Below are 26072 nucleotides of genomic sequence, written 5' to 3' on the forward strand. Positions count from 1 at the left end.
AGCTTCAGTTGAGGGATTCCAGATCTGAAGTAAATAGAAATACTTTAGAAAAAAGGGTGAGGCGGGTTGCAGGAGAGTATTTAGAAGTTGAGGTTTAGGAAAATATTTTAAAAGATATGCGAAGAAAAAGATGTAAAAAGATATATACAAGGGACACGACAGGACAAAGACGTCTCACTGCTACGCCATCTTAGTTTCCAAGATTCAGTTGTCAATCACTGTTGAGCTTCTCTGTAGAGCTTCTCAAAGTACTTTTTTCTTCGCCTTAAAAAGCAAGTAAACAAAGTCTGTTTTTACATCCATTGAGAATTAAAATAGTTCCTCAACATAGCCTATTTAAAAAACTTTCCAGCTCTCCCTTTTCGATTGCAACTCAGCATGAAAGGGGATAAATACACAATGATCTGATCCGGTGGAAACTTCATAAAACAGCTCGACTTCTTATCCCTTGCGCAAAATAGCCTAAAGCAGTGTCTGTCTGTCCAGAGCTCACTGGCACTGGAATCTCTGAGGGCCCAGAATATTTTCTACAATGTTGCAAGTTTGCTAGCATGAGCTTTCAGACCAAGTAACAAGTACTTCAATAGTTGATGCAATGTATCAAGTTTCTTGCAGACAGGCCAAGCGCAGCTAATATGTGTAACAATCTGGGTGTCGTGGGTGTGAAGTCAGGTGCAGGAAACAGAGAGTTCAAGATAGTGCTCTTTAATGCACACACGGCGGACATAGGCCACCTCACGAAACACTGGGTGCCGAAAAACAAATGCCACAAACACTGGGACTAAAACAGTCCAGCAAAACCCACGAACAGGAACAAACGCGTTCGTCTCCAACATACACAAATGTTACCACAATCAATCCTGCAAAAAGAAACAGGCGGGCCGGCTGACTAATAAAGCCCTACTAATCACCACAAACTCATAACAGGTGTAACCAATAAACATAGAAGGAGAGGGAGGAAAGAATCAGTGGCAGCTAGTAGGCCGGCAACGACGACCGCCGAGCGCCACCCGAACGGGAAGGGGAGCCACCTTCGGTCGGAGTCGTGACAATATGATTTATAAGATATTTATTTTTAATCAGGATATTTTCTACCTTCAGGCCACAATGTTTTGATTTGTTGGCTTTATGTACGCAATTTTTACATAGTTAGGCAATGGAAGTTAGTTTTTAGGTTTGTATAATTTTCATTTGCATAGAATTTTGATTAACCACATTACAATTTTTTTAAATGTAAGTTAAATTAAACTGTTTCACAAAAATTTGCATATGAAACCCATAACTGGCACGTAGAGCGGTAGAAATTGTAAGATAAATTGGCATTCTACATAAGGTTGCCGACTCCTTGTGTAGCCTATTACCAGAAATGTCAGGAGAGAAATGGCAGAATCCGTGAAAGCGGGAGGAGTTGGGTCAGGTTAAGTTTTTCCCCTTCTGTTATCTAGATCTCTGGCGCCCTCTTGAGGCATTTGTCTTATTTCATCAAAATATAAGCTTTCAGCATCAGACAAGTTCAATGCATATAGATTATTTTATTAAAACACATAGGGTGTGTCTACATCTAGTGTTTAGAGCGTTGGGCCAGTAACCGAAAGGTTGCTGGATTGAATCCCTGAGCTGACAAGGTAAAAATATGTTGTTCTGCCCCTGAGCAAGGCAGTTAACCCACTGTTCCCTGGGTGCTGAAGATGTGGAAGTTGATTATGGCAGCCCCCTGCACCTCTCTGATGCAGAGGGGTTGGGTTAAATGTGGAAGACACATTTCAGTTGAATGCATTCAGTTGTACAACTGACCAAGTATCTCCCTATATGGGAAAATATACTTTTAAAAATGTTGAGTCCATGCCCTGAATAATTGAGGCTGTTCCGTGGGCAAAATGGGGCGAGGGGTTGCAACTCATTATTAGGTGTTCCTAATGTTTGGTATACTCAGTGTATATGTCTATGGTGTATGTAGGCACCTGAGCTGAGCCATAAGGGAAACTGGGCATCTACCACCCCACTATCTGTAAAGGCTTGCGTAAAATATAATTTAATTGCCCGGCCCTAGCAGTCTTACATACGTAATAGGACCATTATTCTGCATTGTGAATTGATGTGGAATTGTAAGATTTTTTTCTTATCGTATTAGCGAAAAAACGATACAAAACATGTCTGTTTATATCCATTTGTCACATCCCTACTATATAGCCTACCTGCTGATCGTTCATATCGATTGTTTAGATTCCCCAGTAGCAATCATTTAGGTAGTTTACAATCGGTGTATATGCATATTTTTTTATATAGTCAAAGTGGGAGGAAAAGAAAAGTTCACTCTTCCAAACTGTCTAAACCTTTCGATTTTGAAACAGGGTTGAAATCCAAAGTTGTGCGATATGTTCATTGGCTATGTCATTGCACATTTTTAAAGATAAATATTGATATATTACTCGCTCAAACACTTTGAATTGTCAAAATTACTTAGTAGGTGATGGTGATTTCCGATCAAAAGTGTGTGGACAAAAAGCAAACGTTTCCCCCCTTTTCTGATAGTTAGAACGCAGCTACTGTAACATGTCAATAGCGACAATTGGTAACTTTTCAGTAGAATTATGCTTTTTCCCTGACAGCAATAAACGTCGCTGATTGATGTGCTGCTGTGTTCATTTGTATGCTGTTTTTATGGTATGGTAGCTAGATGCGTTTTATTTCTACTAAATGTCTTGGTAAATCATGGTTTTTAACTAACTTTAAAGTACTGTAAGAGATTGGTATGCGCGCAGGCAACAGGTAGGCAGGCTGCGCAGAGCAGCAACTCAAGATTATTTAATTGGCAGTTCTGGTTGCCTAGTGATGGATGTTTTTTGCCTAGCCACCGCACTTCTACATCTGCATTGGTTGCTGTTTGGGGTTTTAGGCTGGGTTTCTGTACAGCACTTTGTGACATCGGCTGATGTAAAAAGGGCTTTATAAATGAATTTGATTGATGGAACTGTCCGAAGACTGAACACACACTTGAATCATTAGCAAAGAGACAGAGCAGGCAGGCCAACAGAGGGAGAGATATGACTGGCAACCCTCTCTAACAGCCAGGCTACCTGCCGCCAAAAGCATGGTTCTACTGGGGCTCGAACCCAGGACCTTCTGCGTGTAAAGCAGACGTGATAACCACTACACTATGGAACCACATAAATACACCACCACCACACACAGTATCGAATCCTATTACACAACCTATATGTTTCAAAGCAGTAGGCCAATTATCCTAATGTGATATGGATTTTGTTTATGTTTGGTGTGAATCTGATGTTGACTTGGTGATGTCTTGTTTGCAGGGGAAATTCTGAATAAGAGCAAAACAGTGCAACACTACAAATTACGAAGAGGAAGCTCAGTCAACCTTATTCGTGCAGGTTAACATGTAGAATAAGTCAACACATTACTTATTGTTACTGCATATGCTATACATATTTACCTTTGTGTTAACACTAAGTAATAGAAGATACACGACACCATCTATATTATATAGTGGCATCACTGACCTACCAGTATATAAGCTCTTTGGCACCATACCATAATTATGACTTCGATACCAGGTTAAGTATCTCTATACCATCACGATACTTAATACCAAAATTATACAAAGGAAAGCATATTAACCAAAGTCACAAAATGGCACTTGATCCAGACAGATCAACTCAGCTACTGCTCTGTTCAATCGTTGGGCATCTTTCGAGTTCAATATCATTACATTTTCTATATTTTTTTTTAGACACAGCCATGTATGCATTAATGAGTCAATTATACAGTCACACAATCAATTTTACTTTGTTTTACCAATCTAACTACATAACAACATAATGATAATCATTTATTTGAATGGTAAATCTCTATTGATAAACTGGGTAAATCAAGATGAAGTTTTTAAACATTCACGTAGGCTTTGTGCCACCAGTTTAAGAGAGAAAGTGAGCAAATAGCATAGGGACAGCCTGGTTGAAGTCCTAGTTTGTAATGGTTAGTGCCATTAGATCGTAGAGGGATTCACATTTAGCCCAAAACAAAACATGTACCGTCCACTTCTTATATTAGTGCTTTTTTTGTTATTCACCCTCTGGTATCTTTCAATACCCATGCTAATATATATATATAGCTTTTATCATAATCAGTGGTGGGAAAAGTACCCAGTCGTCATACTTGAGTAAAAGTAAGGATACCTTAATAGAACATGGCTCAAGTAAAAGTGAGAGTCACCCAGTAAAATATTACTTGAGTAAAAGTCTAAAAGTATTTGGTTTTAAATATACTTAAGTATCAAAAGTAAATGTAATTGCTAAAATATACTTAAGCATTCAAAATATAAATAATTTCAAATTCCTTATATTAAGCAAACAAGATCGCAATTTTTTAAATATTTTTTTAAACCGTTAATCAGGGGCAAATTCCAACAATCAGACAACAGAAGCATTGTGTTTAGTGAGTCCACCAGATCAGAGGCACTAGGGATGACCAGGAATGTTATCTTGATAAATGCTTAAATTGGACAATTTTCCTGTCCTGGGTGTCACGGAAAATGTATGGAGTAAAAAGTACAACATTTTCTTTAGGAATGTAGTAAAGTAATATTAAAAGTTGTGAGAAATATAAGTAGTAAAGTTAAATACAGATACCCAAAAAAACACGTAGAACTTTATAGTAGATTTACTTAAGTACTTTACGCCCCTAATAGTTAATTTACACCGTTTCTATGATATAAGGTAGCTCTTGTATTACTGTAATTATCACGAATAAAGCCTTTACAAGATGAGTTTGTGGGAAATTGTAGCATTCTGATTAGGCTAATAAGTCCTATTCATTACATGTAAATATTTGCAATAAAACTATTATTTAACCTATCCCACCTAAAATTACAATTATCCTTTTTCGACTAAATGTAGCCTATTATTACTTGAAATTAAATGCGCTTTCTCTCTTGATAATTGAAAGTTCTGTTACATTTATTTAGCCAAATGCCAAATGACACCTGTCTGTGAGGTAAATGCAGCTACAGCCTGTGTTTACATATCTCATTAGTTAACACTACACGTAATCCTAAATCTGATCCGCCGATGTCAAATACAATTGGTCAGTTTTTTGCAACTGATTTAACCATTCACATCATGTTTTGTTTTGTAGGCTATTCATTGTGATTGGTCCCTGAGCCCATAGGATGTCATTTTGAAATATATAAAAGCCTGAAACTTTTTTCTATCTCTGATAGAAAGGCCAAGAGCAGAGACGCGTTGTTAAAAAATATATAATTATAATAATAACAATAATAATTATTAACTTCCGCTGTCCTCCAAAAGTATCTGAATCTCATCCTCACTTCAACTACACGTAAAGTGGCCACAAAGTGGCGACATCATAACATGAATGTATCCTAGTGGTGAGTGGAAGGATAAAACCCCCTGAAACGTACTCAGTTATCGACCCAACCGTCTGTGACAGTTCTTACTGTAGATATGCCTTATGTGAGTTGAACATTTGATTGTTTACACGAACATAAACAACATTGCCAAACACTGTAATTTAGATCCGGATATTGGATAGTCCAGAATTGGATAGTAAATCACGTAACCAATGCGGAAATTGGCGGTAGAAATTAATCCAACGAAAGGGGGAGTGGTTTCCACTAAATAACCCAGCCACAAAGGGAATTCCTCAGCCACAAACTCAAAATTGGTTACAAAAATGAGATTTTTGGTCTTATTTCAAAGTTAGACGTACAATTAGCAGTGCGATTAAGGTTAGGGTTAAGGTTATATTCAAAATCTGATTTTAAGAAGATCAATTGTAGAAATAGGCGAGTATTGACTTTGTGGCTGTGCTAACTAGTGGTGACCAAGGGGGAGTGGATGCGTATCTACGGTGGTTGTTCATTCTGCTGTTTATTCATTTTCTGAGGACCCATATTCCTTTGCCTATGCTTGATTTGGATACAACAGACAATAGGACACTACCTGGTTGCAGCGTGTGCATTTAGCCTCAATTGCAAGAAAGGTGAGTTCTTGGTGAGCGAAATATGGTGAGAAATATTTCCACGCTGTTTGCTGCAGTTGCCGGAGCGTTAAGCACAGTTTTAACTTTGTATTATTGTACGGCGAGGGCAACGAGGCAGCAAGTGTCGAGACAAGCAGGTTCCAACTCGTTACATCACGTAGCCGTATATTCTCAAAATATTAGACTATAGGCTAAACTTTGCAGAAATGCGAGTTTTTTACTGTTACACTTAACTCAATTTACATTTAATTAACGTAATTTAGCAACGTAAATCTACCAAATGGATCAGGTAACTAGTAACGTTAGACTGAGCTAATTTCAAGTGAGAAACAGTCTTAATAGAGTCACTGGTAGCATGAGTGATTTGTTCCTGCCCCCAACTGAGACAGCTTACTATAGCCCAGAGCAAGATTTCCCAAACTCGGTTCTGGGGCCCTCCAAGTGCATGTTTTGCCTTTGCACTACACAGCTGATTCAAATAATCAATGTGATGATGAGTTGGTTATTTGAATCAGCTGTGTAGTACTAGGGCAAAACATCTACGTGAACCTAGGGCGTCTACAGTAAGCTGTCTCGGTTGGCATATGGCACTCTTGGATGTCGTGTTATGTCCACTGCAGAATGTGATATTGAGAGCAGCTTGCACTGTATGTCTCTCATTATGATATTGGTTTGAATAGCATACAGTATTAGTAGTTCATAGGATCAACTAAAACGCATTCACATTTTTACATAAATGTATAGGCTGCCGTATCTAAGTGTTTTTTTCTCTCAAATCCTTTACATCAGGGGTAGGCAGGCATCCCTGTTCCTGGAGTGCCGCAGGTACTAATCCGGACATTTATAAGAAATCCTGCTAAGCCCTCGGACAAACCATCAAACAGACAAAGGGTCAATACAGGACCAAGATCGACATGGCAGGGCTTGCAAACTTTCACAGATTACAAAGGGGAAACCCAGTCACGAGCTGTCCAGTGACGCAAGCCTACCAGACAAGCTAAATATCTTCTATGCTCGCTTCGAGTCAAGCAACACTGAACCATGCATGAGATCAGCAACTGTTCCGGATGACTGTGTGATGACTCTATCCATAGCCGATTTCAGTAAGACCTTTAAACAGGTAAATATTCGCAAGGCCGCAGGGCCAGGCGGATTACCAGGATGTATCCTCAAGAGTATGCGCTGACCAGCTGGCAAGTGTCTTCACTGACATTTTCAACCTCTCCCTGAGCCAGTCCCTAATACCTACATGTTTCAAGCAGACCACCATAGTCCCTGTGCCCAAGAATGCCAAGGTAACCTGTCTAAATGTCCTGTCTATCGCCCCGTAGCACGCACATCTGAAGCCATGAAATGCTTTGAAAGGCTGGTCTTGGCTCATATCAACACCATTATCCCAGACAATCTGGACACATTCCAATTCACATACAGCCCCAACAGATCACAGATGATGCACTGCCCTTTCCCACATGGACAAACGGAACACCTATGTGAGAATGCTCTTCATTGACTACTGCACAGCGTTCAACGACATGGTGCCCAAGCACTTCGCTAAGCTAAGGAGCCTGGGACTGAACACCTCCCTCGGCAACTAGATCCTGGACTTCCTGAAAGGTCGTTCCCAGGTGGTGACGGAAGGCAACCACACAGCCTCCTTGCTTACCCTCAACACGGGGGCCCCTCAGGGGTGCGTGCTTAGTTCCCTCCTGTACTCCCTGTTCACCCACGACTGCATGGCCTCGCACGTTTCCAACACTTAAGTTTGCAGACAACACGCCTACCACCGATGATGAGACATCTACAGCACTGCGGTTCGACGTTGTAACTGCCTTCAGTGGGCAAATTCTCATCTTCACTGGCACGCTGGAGAAGTGTATGCTTCACTGATGAATCCCGCTTTCAACTGAACCGGGCAGATGGCAGACAGCCTGTAGGTGAGCAGTTTGCTGATGTCGACGTTGTGAATAGTGGTGGGGTTAGGGTATGGGCAGGCATAAGCTATGAACAACGAACACAATTGTATTTTATCGATGGCAATTTGAATGCACAGAGATACCGAGATGAGATCCTGAGGACCATTGTAGTGCCATTCACCTGCTGCCATCACCTCATATTTGTACACAATTCCTGGAAGCTGAAAATGTCCCAGTTCTTCCATGGCCTGCATACTCACCAGACATGTCACCCATTGAGCTTGTTTGGGATGCTCTGGATCGACATGTACGACAGCTTGATCCAGTTCCCGCCAATATCCAGCAATTTCACACAGCCATTGAAGAGGAGTGGTACAACATTTCACAGGCCATAGCCAACAGCCTGATCAACTCTATGTGATGATATGTCGCGCTGCATGAGGAAAATGCTGGTCACACCACTGGTTTTCTGATCCACGCCCCTACATTCTGTTTTGTTTTAAGGTATCTGTGACCAACCGATACATATCTGTATACCCAGTCATGTGAAATCCGTTGATTTAGGGTCTAATGAATACATTTCAATTGACTGATTTCCTTTTATGAACTGTAAAATCTTTGTTGCATGTTGGGTTTATACAATTTTTTTTTTACTAAGCCGACCTGAATCGCACCATGCTGGCTCTGTTGTCCTTTCATATTGCACGCTTCCAGCAGCTTTGGTGGATGCGTAACCAGGCCTGCCCAGTATAGCTTGGTTCAGCCCTATAGTGCAAATCAGGCATGAGTTAAGAAACAAGGCAATCTACATATGCAAGCGTTTCTGTCAATGGACACATTTTTAATCACCTCCCTCTAGGACGCTTCTTCCTTCTTTGCAGTATAAAAGGAGGTAGTGTTTCTTTCCCAGGCTTTTTGAACCTATAGACAACTGGGTTCAAACCCAAAGCGGTTCTAGGGGTCCTTGACTCCTGCGAGGGAGTTGTTCTTACTCACTGTTCCAAATGTTTAAATGTGTCAGGGAGCAGAAGTCCTCTTTGGAATGTATCAGGCCTCTGTTGCTGTGGTAAAATAACTTGGCTACAAGACATCGTAAAAGCCTGTCTGTCTATAGCAAACAAAATGTTCGCTGTAGTAGATCACTTACATAATCCATTATTCAATTCTTCTTTACAGTGCCTTCAGAAATGATTCATACCCTTTGACCTTTTTCCACATTTTGTTACAATATGGCATTATTCTAAAATTGATTAAATATTAACATGTCCTCAGCAATCTACACACAATACCCCATAATGACGAAGCAAAAACAGGTTTTTAGAAAATGTTGATATTACTTATTTACATAAGTATTCATACCCTTTGCTATGCGACTCAATTAAGCTCAGGTGCATCCTGTTTCCATTGATTATCCTTGAGATGTTTCTACAACTTGGAGTCAACCTGTGGTATATGAGGTCCCACAGTTGACAGTGCATTTCAGAGCAAAAACCAAGCCATATGGTTGAAGAATTGTCCGTAGAGATCCGAGACAGTATTGTATCGAGGCGCAGATCTGGGGAAGGGTACCAAAAAATGTCTGCAGCATTGAAGGTCCCCAAGCACATTGGCCTCCATTTTTAAATGGAAGAAGTTTGTAACCACCAAGACTCTTCCTAGAGCTGGCCGCCCGGCCAAACTGAGCAATCGGGGGAGAAGGGCCTTGGTTAGGGAGGTGACCAAGATCCCAATGGTCAGAACTCCAGAGTTCCTCTGTGTAGATGGGAGAACCTTCCAGAAAGACAACCATCTCTGCAGCACTCCACCAATCAGGCCTTTATGGTAGAGTGGCCAGATGGAAGCCACTCCTCAGTGAAAGGCACAACAGCTCGCTTGGAGTTTGCCAAAAGGCACCTCTGGTCTGATAAAACCAAGATAAAATTGGCCTGAACTCTTTGGCCTGAATGCCAAGCAAAAGCTGGCACCATCCCTACGGTGAAGCATGGGGGTGCCAGCATCACGCTGTGGGGATGTTTGTCAGGGGCAGGGACTGGGAGACTAGTTAGGATCGAGGGAAAGATGAATGGAGCAAAGTACAGAGATCCTTGATGAAAACCTGCTCCAGAGCTCTCAGGACCTCCGACTGGGGCAAAGGTTCACCTTCCAACAGGACAACGACAACGCAGCACACAGCCAAGACAAGGCAGGAGTGGCTTCGGGACAAGTTTCTGAATGTTCTTGTGTGGCCCAGCCACAGCCCGGACTGGAACCCAATCTAACATTTCTGGAGAGACCTGAAAATGGTGTGCAGCAACGCTCCCCATCCAACCTGACAGAGCTTGAGAGGTTCTGCTGAGAAGAATAGGAAAAACTCCCCAAATACATGTGTGCCAAGCTTATAACGTCATACCCAAGAAGACTCGAGGCTGTAATTGTTGCCAAAGGTGCTTCAACGAAGTACTGAGTAAAGGGTCTGAAGTGGGGTCTGTAGTGACGCCTCTAGTACTGCAAGTCAGTACCTTAGACCGATGCGCCACTCGAAGGCCCCGGCACAATTTTTTTTTTTTGAAGGTGAATCGTAAATAAGCACATCTTTTGGTACTCTTCCAATTGTGGCAACGTCCAAGGTACAATCCAACAGCCTCTCTCTTTAGCTACTGACTGGACTGAACAGGCAAAAGCAATATGGTGAAACACCCAACTTGCAACTTGTCATTGGTCACCTATCCATTCTTTTCAGGCCAGTGGTTTCAGTCAGTCAGAGGAACTTGTCATTTTTCTTAGTATGACCCTCACCTGACGTTATTGGAATCACAAGGAGTGCTGCATCTTTCAAAAACCTTTTTAAAATGCCTCCCTTGATTTTTGTTAAGGTTATATATCGTCCTTTTTTTTACAGAAACCTGTTTCCCTGATTTTTTTTTTTTTAAATAAACATCTGACACCTTGGTTTTAATTTAATCCTCTTTTGAATGTTTGTTTTTCTTTCATTTAAGTCAGTCGGGAGCCTCCGCTCTCCCTTGGCGATAGTCTGGCACACACAGCTGGGTGCCGTCGTTTGAACAGAGTTAGTAACCTGGGGCTAGGATTTATTAAAGACAAATACCAGCTTGTCTTTCAGAAGTATTTATTTCCTGATTTCATTACGATTGTGACTTTCTCCTTTTCTTTAGCTTTAAGCTCTTTCCTAGTTGCCCTCCCCTCCTTTTGTTAATCCTTTATTATTGAAACCTCTTCTTTATTCTCTCTCTTGTTTCTCTCCCTCTCTCGTGTCTCAGGGTCGTTTTGTGGCTGGGCCATAGAGATGACCAGGCTGTGACGGTTGGGTTCTCTCTGTGTCTGTGGACCAACCCTGGCATGGCTACTGCTAGGAAGAGTAAGTACCCTTTTCTATTATATTGTTGTATAGACTCTTGTCCCTTCTCCCCTGTTATGTGGTTTTAAATGCAATAATGTGTATTTCTAAAATGTCTTTCAATTCAAAACACAGTGCAGCTCTCATATGTCTCAATGTGTTCAAGGTATGAAATTAGTTATTTTCAAATGCAATATCTTTGTGGACATAGTTATGGCCAATTTTTCAGTTGACAGATTCTTATAATTATGTTCTGGCCTCCTGACCATCCGCACCAACGAAAAATTGGCCCGCTGCTGAATCTAGTTGCCTACTCTTGCCAACGTCTTTAGGTGGATAAAAACACATATGGTTACAGAGCATTATGGGTACTGTAGTATATCATGCTTTATTACCTAAGCTTCCTCTTCCTCCACATGAACCCTGTCCAGAAACCACTCCTATAGCAGGGTCCCAAACTAGAAGCCTGCTGCCCGAATTTGGCCTGCGGATGGTTTTTACATTTTATTTTCGTTGTTGGACATAACATACTGTTAACACCAGGAAATCAGCTCCAAGTGAATTTATTCCCACGCATAATAGAGAGACACGTGATTGTATACAAATGTAAGCAAGGTTTGAAATGATTCTGTTTTAGTCAAATATATCTGTTTGGGTTTCTTGCGGTCAATTTGCATTCTACAAATTATTTGTAATTATGTTTACATTTACTTTTAAGTCATTTAGCAGACGCTCTTATCCAGAGCGACTTACAAATTGGGTTCCGGCCCCCTGACCATCCGCTTAAGAAAAAATGGTTCCACAGCTGAATCGTGTTGATGATCCCTGCCCTATAGCCTCCCAAGGGTTGGCAGACATTGTTGATGTCTGGATCAGGTTTCCATCAGTCTTCCAGCCTCTCCCTCCTACATTCACACTTCTCAAAGCCAGGGCCGGCAGGTAGCCTAGCGGTTAGAGCGTTGGTCCAGTAACCGAAAGGTGTCATCTGTCTGCCCTAGTCCAAGGCACTTGACTCTAATTCCTCCAGGGTTGCTGTTGATAATGGCAGACCCTGGGCTGGGATCCCACTCTCTGAGGGTGTTTCAGGGAGAGTGGGATATGCTAAAAATCTAATTTCCAATTCACACGTATCACTTATCTCAACTTTGCTATCAAACAGAGAGCCTCCAAAAATCAGGCTTTCTCTCTCCCCCACTCTTTCTCTCTCTCTTCCCCACCTCTCTCCCCCTCCTCACTATGTTATAACATCACTACAGTATACAAATGCTTACTTAGTGTGTAATTTAAAGAAGGGTACAGGAAATCCCATAGCAAGAAGAGACTAAGACCTGGCAATCCAACCTCGACATGTCAATGTCTTTGTTTACAATGCACACATACTACAGCTTATTCTCCTGAACTAGAAGCATCAATTTATAGTCTTTGGAAGAATGCATTTTTAGGGGAAACGTGGGCAAAAACACACTGTGGACTTGTTTGAATGAGTCTGAAGTGTGACACATGACAGATGAGCAGGAAGTGTTCAGGGAGCCTCATAGAAACACAGCAAGAGAACAGCACCTGGGAGACGGACTAAACGTGACTCAACACATTTTTCACTGTCATTAATACATCTCTTTCCCCCCAGTGAAGATTGGAGGTTTTGTTTCTGCACACAAATCACTCTCCTCTCCCTGGGTCTTTGTTCTCACTTTAATTAGGCTGCTGAATGAGAGTGTAGATTTACATCTTATTTGTTTTCACTTCAATGTATTTTTCATGTGTCTGGGATGTAGCCGCTTTCACAGGGAGTGAGAGAGCGAAAGCGCGTGTGTGAGTTTAATTCGGTCCTTGGGGAGAAAGAGAGCAAGGGGTGGAAGAGGGAACTGAACTTGGAGATACAAGCCCAATGGAGTCTGTTACCATGGTTATCAGGCAAAGTTAGTGATAGATCTTTGTTTAAAGTGTTGTGCAGTTCCAAGCACTGACCCGCCTGGGGGGACGGGACATGCAGAGAAAGACGCAGACAATAGACACGAGACAAAGATGGAAGGGATAGTGAAAGGACAGGTTAGAGAGGGAGAGAGCGAGGTAGACACACACAGTCATCTAATATACAACAGAGGCTAGGAGAGAAACGATGATCCAAACCCAGACCAACAGATGTAGAGAGAGAGAGAGGGGGAAAAGATTATGACTACCAGACAGAGAAGCCAGCTCCTGTACTGTAGACTGCACTGTAGTATATGTAACAGGCCTTGGATGTTCATCAGCTAAGAGACCTGGGTTCAAATAGTGTGTATATATGTTGTTGTTTTCTCTCGAAACACTGAGTTTGCCTGGCACTATGGTATAGTCTCAAAAGTACAAACCGCTGCCCACCTGACTCTAAAAAACAGGCTCAATCTAATGCGTCCAAGTATTTGAAAGAGAAGCAATACTATTTGAACCCAAGCCTGGTATCTAGCCAGCACAGTGTCCAGTTCACTGTCTGGGCTAGTGTCCAGAGAATGTGGATTAACGAACGGTCTTGTTTGAAAGGCTGTGGATCTCTCTCAGCATTGTCGGAATCCACAAATCCTCTCAACTAGTGTAGCATAGTAGGTAGTCTTCAGACTGGAGTGGACACAGATATACTCCGACTCACCTCAGCGCTCTAAAGTGTGACCAAATTGATTGCATAATCAACAAAAATATTTTGCTGTGCAACAAGGAGTTTCATTTTGGCGGCTATGAAGAAAATAAAACAAATCTCTGACGCTCTACCGTTGTTTCCGAGTGCCCTAGAGAAACAAGCGAGTGCAGATTTGTTAGCGTCATGGTTGCACCATTACAATGGAAACGGCTTGCTTCTAGACCAACCAGGTCAAAAGATCTGACCCATATTACCGACGTGATATGGGTCAGATCTTTTGGTATTCAAAGTCGGTGTCGGTGGGGTCTGCAAAATGAATTAATTTGATATACTGTACATTAGTTGTCTGAGTAAACTGAGAATATTGCCTGGCTAGCCATCCACATCACTCAGGCCAACCGACTTTTCTCCATGATGAGTCTGGATTTGCCTCCCTCCCCGGCGATTTCTAGAATGCGAAGACATTCTGGCTTGAAAATCTATGGCAAGACTTGAAAATGGCTGTCTAGCAATGATCAACAACCAACTCGAAAAAGCTTCAATTTTTTTTATAGAGTAATGGGAAAATATTGTACACTCCCGGTTTGCAGAGCTCTTAGACTTACCCAGAAAGACTCACAGCTGTAATCGCTGCGAATAGTGATTCTAACATGTATTGAGGGGTTTGAATACTTATCTAATCAAGATCTATTAGTGTTTTAATTTCCATTTTTAAAAAGTTCACATTTTTCTTCCACTTTGACATTAGTATTTTGTGTAGATTGTTAACAGAATTGCAATTAAATCCATTTAAATCCCACTTTGTAACACAACAAAATGTGGGGAAAAAGGGGTGTGAATACTTTCTGAAGGCACTGGTATGAAACATGCAACTGTAAAGTTGATTAAGTTCAAGGTTTATATTTGCTCCTCATATCTTTATCTTTTTTATATCATTTTAATCTAAACAGCCATCCGCTGCCTAATGAAATTCTGCCTCTCAATGTTATTAAAGAAATACAATCACAGTGCCTGTGACTCCTAAACTCTTATCTTCTTGACCCAGATAGGATTAACCCAAGCGAGGCAATGGAAATAAATGCTGTAGATACACATCACTCTTTTTTTAAAGGGAAATCAACTAAGAAGATAAAAATGTTGATGAATATGATGATACTGTGACAATGTATCCCAGAGGGACAGTCAATGTACAGCATTTCAAAAGATCAGTGATCTAATGTGTTCCACAAGGCTTTCAAACAAACCTGGGCTGTGTCCCAAATGGCACCCTATTCCTTATATAGTGCACTACTGTTGACCAGAGCCATGAGAGACAGTGGTAGAGATCTATTATATCAGTATCTTCTATAATACCATTTTATCTGTTCCCTCTCCAAATGCTGTGACAGGTGGTTTCCTTTAAATGTCCATTTAATGGACAATAAAGTTGTTTATCTTATGACTGCAGGGCATTCTACAGTATTAGATAAGGGATAGGCCTTTCTTTATTACTCTTTACCTCATATCAAATCCTCAATCTTCTTCCTGAAAAATGTGTTTTCCTTCCATGATTACAAATATATTTAGTTACCATTGCTTTTAAGAGTGATCACAGACATTTTGAAGAGGCATTCAAATGACTGAAATTAAGTCGATTTACACTCAAAGTTCAAGATGCCATGTTCTTCTCCCTTTGATTTCTTTCCAGCTTATTTTTTTTGGGTGATTTTCTTAGATTTTTTGTTTATAGCCACTAACTCCTTATTGTTGAGTGTCACTGGCATAAAAATGTTGTTCCCATTGGAAACGGTTGTACCAGAGTCCCTTACCATTTGTGTGTGTGTGTACCAATTAAGTTAGTTTCTCTCTCCCTCGTCAGGCTCCTCAGCGGAGGCGGGAGGTGTTAGTTTCTCAGAAGCGCCAGCCACCGCTGCCGCCGGCACTCCTTCCCATGTCCACTTTGATGAGAAGCTCCACGACTCTGTCGTCATGGTGATCCCTCAGCCTGACGGGAACTTTATGGTCAAGGTGGGTTTGGGTTTTGGATTAAACAACTTAACATGTCTGGTGTGAAAATGATCATAATACCCTGACTATACCGCTCGCGTCGCGTGTGCGAGCGTTGCAAAATAAATGTACAAATCTATATTATTCAATTATTGTACCCACACTGCTGCGCGCGCGCCAAACGAGTGTCTGCGTTGCCAAGGGCTAAAATAGAAGTCGGTTCTATTTGTGAACGCTGTGCAAGTCCCGCCTCTCCCATCTCATTGGTTTATAGAAGCAGGTACCCACGTGCCATCTCATTGGTTATACCCACGTGGGTGACTGAAAGACGAACGAGTTCAGTGGCGGTAATGCATCTAATTTATGAAAGTTGCCAATCGCAAAATAAAGTCAAGAGAAGAAAAAGCCTGGAAGGAAGAGACATGACTAGAAACGATTCGATTAATTGTCGGAGTAGAAGCTCTTGTGCATTTCAGGTAAAATGACAGCTCGATGTTTATATCCCAGGACAAATTACCTAGCAACAGCAAGCTAGCTAAATAGGACAAATTAGCTAGCAAGTGCAAGTTAGCTAGCTATATTGCCATAAATGTTTAATGCTTTTCGACCTGTCCCCAAATTAATGTAATTGGTTCAGAGTTTGTTTTGATATTTTAACCTGCGTGTCATGATCGCGTTTGGTGTGGGGGGACAAAATACAATTATGCGCGATGGCACACGCGCGCAGTCGGTTTGGGTTCCATGTAAGAGTTATCAAAACGGCACACCCAGAGAGCTAGGATTATCCTAAACTTTTCCCCTTAATCTCCAGTGGTCCCCCAGCCGTCCCTCTTTTCTTGAAGTCAGTAAAGTCAGTGTTGCCATTTTGAACTATGAGGAACTTTTTTTATAGGGTTGCAAAATTCCAGCAACTTTCAATAAATTCCCTGGTTTACCAGAAATCTTTGTTGGATGATTCTGGATTTCCTGCTTATTCTCTCCTTATTCCTCGAATCCTCTAATTGGGATTTCGGGATAACCAGGGAATTTATTAAAAGTTCCTGAATTTTGAAACCCTAAACCTGTATGACAACTAAGGGGAGGAGGCGAGTTTCTCTCATATCTGCTAATCGCCTGTATCTGTTCTGGAGATTCAGTTACAACTATGCCAGTCCTCTCCCCTCCTGTTTACCAGAGGATGACTGTGGATCAGAGAACCCCTGTACTCTTTGCAGCATAGCACTGTAGTCGTGGGCGTGTAGTGTGACTGTGCTTCGGTTCTGACGGCCCTTTGATTCTGCTGCCCCGGTGTGGGAAGTGAGGTCCACCAGACAGACGACAGTGGTGAATGTGCCGTGTGTCTGAAGTTCTCTGCTGCCTCCTTGGAACCACTGGGTTGCCATGGAAACAGGTGCCGGGTGGGGGTAACCTAACCGTAGCCAGAGCCGCTACTGGCAATGGGCTTGTTTAAATCAGATGTGGTGGGATGTAGTCAGTGTGTGGGATGGATGGAGACAGACGGTATGCTGCAGAGCTATTTAATCAAAGCACTGGGTTTTTGTGTTTCTTTCACTCTTTCTTCCTCACTTGTATTTGTTTATTGTTTGACACGGCCAGAGGGTCATGTGAGGCTTGTTTGACACGGCCAGAGGGTCATGTGAGGCTTGTTTGACACGGCCAGAGGGTCATGTGAGGCTTGTTTGACAGAGGGGTTATCCTTCCGCTCGCTCTCCCTCTCTTTCGCGCTCGTTTTCTCTCAATCTTTTTCTTGCACTCGCTCTCTCCCTCTCTATTTCTTTCTCTCTTCTCTTGCAGCTTTTTCGCTTGCTCTCCATCTTTCCCCCCCATCGTGCCCTTTTTCTTCTTCACTCTCTTTTATTTATGTCTGTCAGGTTGGTTTCCTGAAGACCCAGCACAAGTATGAGATTGTCTTCACCCTCCCGGAGGTTCCATCACTGGGGAAGGACGCGTCTCCAGCTCCAGTACCCAACCCCCATATCCGCATCACTGATATCACTCCTGTACCAGAGGGTATGTCCGAGTCTTGCTCAATTCAGCCTCAGCCCTATTCTCTGTCCTATCCTTTGACCTAACCCCAGTCCCAGCTACCTCACCCCAGCCCATGGTTCAGCCTTGCCATAGCCATCAGCCCCAGTTCCAGGTCCTCGGATACAGCCTTTGCCCTATACCTATGCCTACACTACCGTTCAAAAGTTTCCTTGTTTTTGAAAGAAAAGCAAATGTTTTGTCCATTTTTAAAATAACGACTCTGGGATGCTGGCCTTCTAGGCAGAGTTCCTCTGTCCTGTGTCTGTTCTTTTGCCCGTCTTAATCTTTTATTTTTATTGGCCAGTCTAAGATATGGCTTTTTCTTTGCAACTCTGCCTAGAAGGCCAGCATCCCGGAGTCGCCTCTTCACTGTTTATGTTGAGACTGGTGTTTTGCGGGTATTATTTAATGAAGCTGCCAGTTGAGGACTTGTGAGGCATCTGTTTTCTCAAACTAGACACTCTAATGTACTTGTCTTCTTGCTCAGTTGTGCACCGGGTCCTCCCACTCCTCTTTCTATTCTGGTTAGAGCCAGTTTGCGCTGTTCTGTGAAGGGAGTAGTACACAGCGTTGTACGAGATCTTCAGTTTCTTGGCAACTCTCGCATAGAATAGCTTTACTTTCTCAGATCAAGAATAGACTGATGAGTTTCACAAGAAAGTTATATGTTTCTAGCCATTATGAGACTGTAATCGAACTCACAAATGCTTATGCTCCAGATACTCAACTAGTCAGAAGGCTAGTTTTATTGCTTCTTTAATCAGGGCAACAGTTTTCAGCTGTGCTAACATAATTGCAAAAGGTTTTTCTAATGATCAATTAGTCTTTTAAAATTATAAACTTGGATTAGGTAACACAACGTGCCATTGGGACACAGGAGTAATGGTTGCTGATAATGGGCCTATGTAGATATTCCATAAAAAATCTGCTCTTTCCAACTACAATAGTAATTTACAACATTTAACAATGTCTACACTGTATTTCTGATCAATTTTATGTTATTTTACTAGACAAATGTGCTTTTAAAAAAAAACAAGGACATTTCTAAGTGATCCCAAACATTTTAACGGTAGTGTAATCCTAACCCTTTTTAAGTTCCACTGATCATTGCCCAGTCTCCGGTTGGCCAGACCTTCATGTCAGTCATGTTTTATAGTAGCTGTACATCTCAAATGTACAGGAAAGACTGAAAGTGTGTCGGTCCATGACAGAACCCAAATCAGGAAATGTTGAAATCTTTAACCGTTTTGCTAACATCCCTCAGGGAGTTTCTGGATTTCGTAATGAGGGTTATTACCACTCACTTCAACGCTTCAGTAGTTTGGTCTAGCGTTGAGCTGAGTGAGTTGCTCCATTCCCTTACACCATCTGCTGGAAAACCATGACCTTTTACTTTCATCCCTGTGACCTTTCTGTGACCACTTGGACTGTGTGTGTGTGTTATTTGTAGTGTTTGCCAGTTGTGTTAATGTGTTTGACCCCAGAGTTTTTCCACTCTGGTTGACATTTTGCTCCCCCGTGTGTGTGTGTTCTCTGTATACGTGTTCCCTATCTTTCTGCCTTTTTGCCCTTCTTACCACCCCCCCCCCTCCTCCTCTCCTCAGGTGGTCTGAGAGTGACATGTGAGTACATGGCCCACCAAGAGGGAGTGCTGTGTGAGGAGGTGATGCTGGTCAGTGAGAGCCAGGAGGACGTCTGCGTGGGGGTCAAGGTGCACGCCCGTGTCATGGGTAAGACCACAGAGGCCAGCTACATCATAACGCTGGAAGAGCATGATGTGCTCCTATTGGTTTTTAAATGAGACCTACTGTTTTCTGTGCGCCCTAGGGTAGATCTAGTGTTACACCCATAACAAAACCAGTGGGGGCATTCCAGGTCATATTTATTGCAGTCACACTGCTCGGATGATCTGGGTTGTAATCATTAGTCCCATTAAAAACAAGTCTCTATTGGACAAATTCGGGTAGCCCCCCCCCCCCCCCCCCCCCCCATTTGGTTCCGTTTGGGTCCTAGTGAATACACACCAGATCTCCCAACGCTTGGAGAAGTGTAGATTGATCAATATGGAGATTCTGGGTTCGAGTCCAGGCTCTGTCGCTGCGACTGGGAGATCCATGGGGCGGCGCACAATTGGCCCAGCGTCGTCCGGGTTAGGGATGGGTTTGGCCGGCAGGGGTGTCCTTGTCCCATCGCGCACTAGCGACTCCTGTGGCTGGCCGGGCGCAGTGCATGCTGACACCTGTTGCCAGGTGTACAGTGTTTCCTCCGACACATTGGTGTGGCTGGCTTACGGTTTAAGCGGGCATTGTGTCAAGAAGCAGTACGGCTTGGTTGGGTCGTGTTTCAGAGGACGCACAGCTTGACCTTCGTCTCTCCCGAGTCCGTACGGGAGTTGCAGCGATGAGACAAGACTGCAACTACCACTTGGATACCACAAAATTGGGGAGTAAACAAAAATAAGATTGATCAATATGAAACCATTGCGTCCCTTAACTTCCTTTCCAGTGTGATGCAATGTACCGTTCCTAAAACGGATATTTTCTGATCTAAACAGATTGGGTTGTAGTATCATGCAGTATATGCTCTGTAGAGGTACAGGTAATGCTCTGTAGAGGTACAGGTAATGCTCTGTAGAGGTACAGGTAATGCTCTGTAGAGGTACAGGTAATGCTCTGTAGAGGTACAGGTAATGCTCTGTAGAGGTACAGGTAATGCTCTGTAGAGGTACAGGTAACTGCCAAAATAAAGGAACTAGGAACATAGTGGCTTCATAGGGTGTTGGGTAACCACGAGCCAGAACAGCTTCAATGGGCCTTGGCATAGATTCTACAAGTGTCTGGAACTCTATTGGAGGTATGCAACATCATTATTCTATGAGAAATTCCAGAATTTGATGTTTTGTTGATGGTGGTAGAAAACACCTGTCTCAGGTACCGCTCCAGAATTTCCCATAAGTGTTCAGTTGGTGACTGAGACGGCCATGGCATATGATTTACATCGTTTTCATGCTCAACAAACCAATCAGTGACCACTAGTGCCCTGTGGATGGGGGCATTGTCGTCCGATGGGGGTATTGTTGTTATGGCCAAAATAATCGTCTACACAGCATTTTATACATGGTCCTAAGCATGATAGGATGTTAATTGCTTAGTTAACTCAGGAACCACACCTGTGTGGAAGCACTTGCTTTCAATACACTTTGTATCCCTCATTTACTTGTGTTAACATTATTTTGGCAGTTACATGTAGTTTCCTCATTATTAATACACAACAGTACTGAAAACCAACTGCCTCTTCTAATAGAATTTCTAGAAGTATCAGTTTAGTTCTATTGTAGCCATCTTGTCATTGTCTTCCTGAAAGCACAACAAGGCAATACTGTAGCGTTGTTCACTTGAGTAACAAACAGTCTAGCATCGAGGAGACTGGTTGTGAGAATAGATGTAGTAGTGTGCTGCTGCCACCTGCTGGTGAGTGTGAACAGCATGATTTAAATTAAGAGCATCACTGATCACTGCGATGCTGTGATCACCTGAGTAAAATAAAAATGAGTCACGCAAGTGGAGAGCTTATGATTTGGTAGAATACTTGTACTGTATTGAACATGACTGACTGACTATAATCACTGCATCCCGTTCTTTCTTCCTGGCTCTTTAGTTGGAGCCATTTTCTGTCTGTAACGCACTGTGGCTGTACTTGGACTCCGACTGCTTTCACTGTCTGGAAGCTTTGAATAAATTATGTCATGATGATTCACTTTGGAACCTAACGCAAACCCTGTAATTAATTTCCTTTCAACAGAAAATGATTGTATATTTATCTATCTGATTTCAGTAATTTATGTATTTTAAATTAGAATAGTGAGAGAGAAAGTACTGATAGACAGGCTATTTGTGTCAACTAGGGACAAAAACCACAGTGGTGATCCGAACTTGAACATCTGTAGGCAGGCAGAGGACGGGAGGGGATATAGTTGTATGAAAGGGTTTGTGGAGAGGCCGGGAAACGGATCAACCTACAGCTTAATCCCGAAGGCTTTACAGTCTCTCACTCACTCTCTACTTTACCACACTGTAATATAGCGCACTGGCACTGGTTGGATGTTGTGGACTACACCATTTCTAAGAGATAGCCTAATGGGTTTTTTCATCGCTCTGTCTCTTTTCATTTTCTGTTGCCATCTCTCCCTCTTTCTTCTCTCCCTGTTTTTCAGACCGTCACCATGGTACACCCATGTTGTTGGAAGGAGTGCGTTGTGTGGGAGTGGAGCTGGAGTATGACTCTGAACAGAGTGACTGGCAAGGATTTGACTAAACCAGACCATGTGACACACACACACACACACACACACGCACACACACACACACAAATGACCATGCCACATGTATTCAAATTCAACATCCACTGTACTTCAAACGATCCCTAACCATTTCAAGATGTTATGGTCCTAAAGGAGGATTCAATTATGAAATGGATAGAAGTTATTTTAAGTAGTAGTCTGGGTTTTTAATTTTACATTCAGGCCGTACTTGGCCGCTAAAAGCTGAAAAGCAGCACACAACGCATACAAGTAAACAAATCAAATCTTACCTTGCTTGAAAAGTAAAACAAACAAGCATGAAAACTTTTATTTTTTAAAGCAAGTCCAATGTGATCCGATCACTATTGAGCTTCCCTCAACTACACTGAACAAAAATATAAACATAACAATTTCAGTTACAGTTCATATAAGGAAATCAATCAATGTAAATAAATTCATTAGGCCCTAATCTATGGATTTCACATGACTGGCAATACAGATATGCATCTGTTGGTCACAGACACCTTAAAAAAAGATAATGATCATGCTGTTTAATCAGCTTCTTGATATGCGTGGATGGATTATTTTGGCAAAGGAGAAATGCTCTCTAGGGATATAAATGTGTGCACAAAATGTAAGAGAGAAGCTTTTTGTGCATCTGGAAAAGTTCTGGGATCTTTTATTTTAGCTCATGAACCATGGGACCAACACTTTATATGTTGCGTTTATATTTTTGTTCAGTATAGTTAACATATCTGAAATGCATCTGTACGAAGTACTGTTGTTAGCACTGTGATGACACGTTATCCAACTGCCCATGCCATTCCACTACCTGCCTGCCCCTATGTTGTTTAGAATGTGTTTTCTGAGTAAACCTTTAGGGGGCAGCAAAGTTCACGTAATCAATCCAGCCCATTTCACCCAGCCTAAACTCAACTGTACCAATAGGGGGCAACAAAGACCACTCAAATTATCCCTCATCTGAATCCAAAGGGGTAGAGGGATTCAAAATGACTTTAAGTAATGTTTTTTAAATTAAAGAATTATACGCTATTAATCAGTCGCAAGTGCCTACGTTGCTGTACAGCTTTTACCATCAACAACTGCCTTCTGTCCCGTACTATCCTTCTATCTATCAAGTATCTCCCCTTCAGGAGTTAAAAGAATTTGGACTTTGGTGGATCAATGATCATTTTTATATCTACAAAACATTTCAAGTGTATATTCAGTGTATTTAGAAAATATTAAAGATTGGTGCCATCAGTACCATTGGTAGTAAATCCACACTCAAATTAGATTGTCGGTTATTTTTTGCTCTATAATATATTTGAGGCAACAAGAAGAAGAAAAGACAACCATTTTGGTTGTTAGCCCATCATGAATCTGCCAACAACTAGTAACTCTTCCCCTTTATCTACCCCCAAAGCCCTCACCATCCTCTCTGACCACTCATACTCTCATTGCAACCAAATATTTTAGTAGTATAGCTAGTCACTGTTTACTGTCAATAGCTAGTCATTGTAAATCTAAATGTATATTCCGATCAAATAAGAATGTCAAGTATCTAGCATAAAACATATCCGTATTTCACATAGCTAAACGGACAAAGCCCTGTTTTTATTTTATTTTTTATATCAGACAATCTTCATGTGTTAACTTAACTGTGTTCGGCCTTAATTGAGGAGAACCTGTATATCGTTTGTGTTTATGTTTGTATAATAGGCTCTAATGTCTTAAAGTTATACCTTGTTGTTATGGTGTCCATACTAAATCCATGCTCCAGGGTAGGGGTCAATTCCATTTCAATTCAGGAAATACATTTGAAATTCCAGTTCTTTTCAATTAGGAAAATGTGGAATTGGAATTCCGTTTACTTTCTGAGTTGACTGGAATGGAAATGTCCGGAACCCTGCCATGCTTCAAAAGTTGGAGAGACAGTGTGGATTCAGTTTGGATACAAGGTGATCTTGTCCTTTTGAGTTGAAAAGAGGGGGCACTATTGTTCATGCAGTCAGACTTATCAAAATTCCAGTTTCCATTTAAATTCCAGTCAATTCAGAAAGTAAACCAAAATCCAAATTGTCCTAATTGAAGAGAATTGAAATTTCAGTGTACTTTCTGAATTGATTGAAATCAAAATGGAGTTGACCCCAGCTCTGGTTGTTAGGTAATTGTACTGAGGGGTTACTGTACTAGAGGGGTGTGGCATTTTGTCAGTCGATACACTATACAATACATGTTCCCTCATAGGTGTTTGCTCCTATGGTCTCTGGTCTTTTCTTATGCCATAAAACAACATTTAAGTGCTTATCAAGAAAAACTTCCAAAAGGACTGATTTGAGGTAGAAGTTGGAGCACTCAACGAAAAAAGGTGGGATGTATTTATTTTATCTCAATTTAATCCGTTCTATGGGATGTGACCAGGTGGATGTCAAGCTGACAATAAATCAATGTCAGATTTTTTAAAATAAATTTAAAAAATTGTTGAGTGCTCCAACTTCATTCTAGTTCAAATTCCTTTTGGAAGTTTAAGCGCTTCTCGTGATTTTTGTTATTGTTGTTGAGCACCCTCCTTTCCTTTGTCTGCTGAAGTGTGAACGCCCACCTGAGCTAATAAAGTTTGTATTTTATTGTGCTTTTTGTTTTACCATTGCGTAACTCAAGTGATTTTCTGCTAGAGGGCAGGCCTTGCTGTTACATCGCTGTGTTCTGTTGGATGGAATGGAACTACAGGACACAATGCGCTGAGGTTTATGGTGTTTCACATGGGCTGCAGTGGGTATGCTATAGTGTTGTAATATTGTAACAGAAACATATTAGGTGTACAGTTGACTCCGACTGACCCTTTCTCTTAGACCCTTCATCTCTTTTTCACCTCCATTTCTCCCTTACTCTGTTTCTTCTTGTGTATCCCTGGCTAAATCCTAATCACAACCTGCACTGCTGCTGTAGACCACAGATGAAAAGCCTGCAAACGGGTGTGTGAGAGAGAGAGAGCACTCTTTGTTCCTCTACTATAAAAGCCTGGCCAGTGCTTCATGGCTGCTTGTGTTCTGGTTCAGACTCGACCATAACTAGCAGCTGGACCCGAGACACGACTGATTCCATCCCCTGGAGATGACAGTCTCCTTTATGTTATGGTTGAATGACCAACTTGACTTCCAATGTCAGAGGTAAACATGTTTTAAATGCATTACTTCTCAATCCAGCATATGGGACAAGGGATTGTAAACATGATCTATGCACCTTCAGGTGACATGGGGCTACTGTTCCCTTAGCGCACACACACACACACACACAGTTCAGTCAGTCCCCTTAGTTGACATGGCCACAGAGAGCCCATTGTGTCCCCATGGCTGTGCACTGTGTTTTTTATTCCGGTTCTAGTTCCGGTTCTGTCTCCCCACCCAGCCGCTGTGGAACAGACGAGGCCAGTGTGATAGGAAACCTGGACGGACCTCGCTGTGCATTGTGGGGGGGAAACCAAATGGTCTCTAGAGGCTTTGTCCTGATTTTCCACCCTTCTCCCAAAGTGTGCACTTGCATACTCCCATCATGGATGTAAGTTAACAATGGTGGAAACTACCTCAACAATTCTTACACCAATTAAAATGGTTTAAATCCACAAGGGTTAGTGTGCAAGGGTACACTTTGGGAGGAGGGTGGAGAATTGGGATGTAGCCTTTCTCTCCCTCGCACTGTTGTGTGCACTAGTTGTCAGTGGGCACTGAGCAGTTCATTAGCTCTCAACATTAAATAGTGCTTTTAGAAAAATGATAAATTGGACAAAATTATTGACAATGTACTAATGAGCCACTCAACAGACATGATAGCATTAGAAATAGTAGGTTATAAAGCATTCCCCCTTCTCTCTAG

At 41.9% G+C, this 26072-nt stretch overlaps 1 protein-coding gene and 1 non-coding gene across 2 annotated transcripts; one reads left to right on the forward strand and one right to left on the reverse strand.

Moving 5' to 3' along the window:
- Nucleotides 1-3092: 3092 nt before the first annotated feature.
- trnav-uac (transfer RNA valine (anticodon UAC)) lies at nt 3093-3165 on the reverse strand. Its single transcript has one exon. It is a non-coding gene; the product is annotated as a tRNA-Val (tRNA).
- Nucleotides 3166-5638: 2473 nt separating this feature from the next.
- Nucleotides 5639-24831, forward strand: LOC129835346 (UPF0687 protein C20orf27 homolog). Its single transcript, XM_055900958.1, has 6 exons — nt 5639-6021; nt 11192-11289; nt 15741-15889; nt 17740-17878; nt 19501-19626; nt 22110-24831. The coding sequence occupies exons 2-6, from the start codon at nt 11271-11273 to the stop codon at nt 22208-22210; spliced, it is 534 nt and encodes a 177-aa protein (XP_055756933.1). The 5' UTR covers nt 5639-6021; nt 11192-11270; the 3' UTR covers nt 22211-24831.
- The last annotated feature ends 1241 nt before the right edge of the window (nt 24832-26072 follow it).

This window comes from Salvelinus fontinalis, chromosome 36 (assembly GCF_029448725.1).
Source record: "Salvelinus fontinalis isolate EN_2023a chromosome 36, ASM2944872v1, whole genome shotgun sequence".
Taxonomy (NCBI): Eukaryota; Metazoa; Chordata; class Actinopteri; order Salmoniformes; family Salmonidae; genus Salvelinus; species Salvelinus fontinalis.

Coding starts and splice junctions, on each gene's coding strand:
- LOC129835346 (XM_055900958.1), top strand. Junction 15,890..17,739: donor ACGGGAACTTTATGGTCAAG/GTGGGTTTGGGT, acceptor TATGTCTGTCAG/GTTGGTTTCCTGAAGACCCA. Junction 17,879..19,500: donor TATCACTCCTGTACCAGAGG/GTATGTCCGAGT, acceptor TCCTCTCCTCAG/GTGGTCTGAGAGTGACATGT.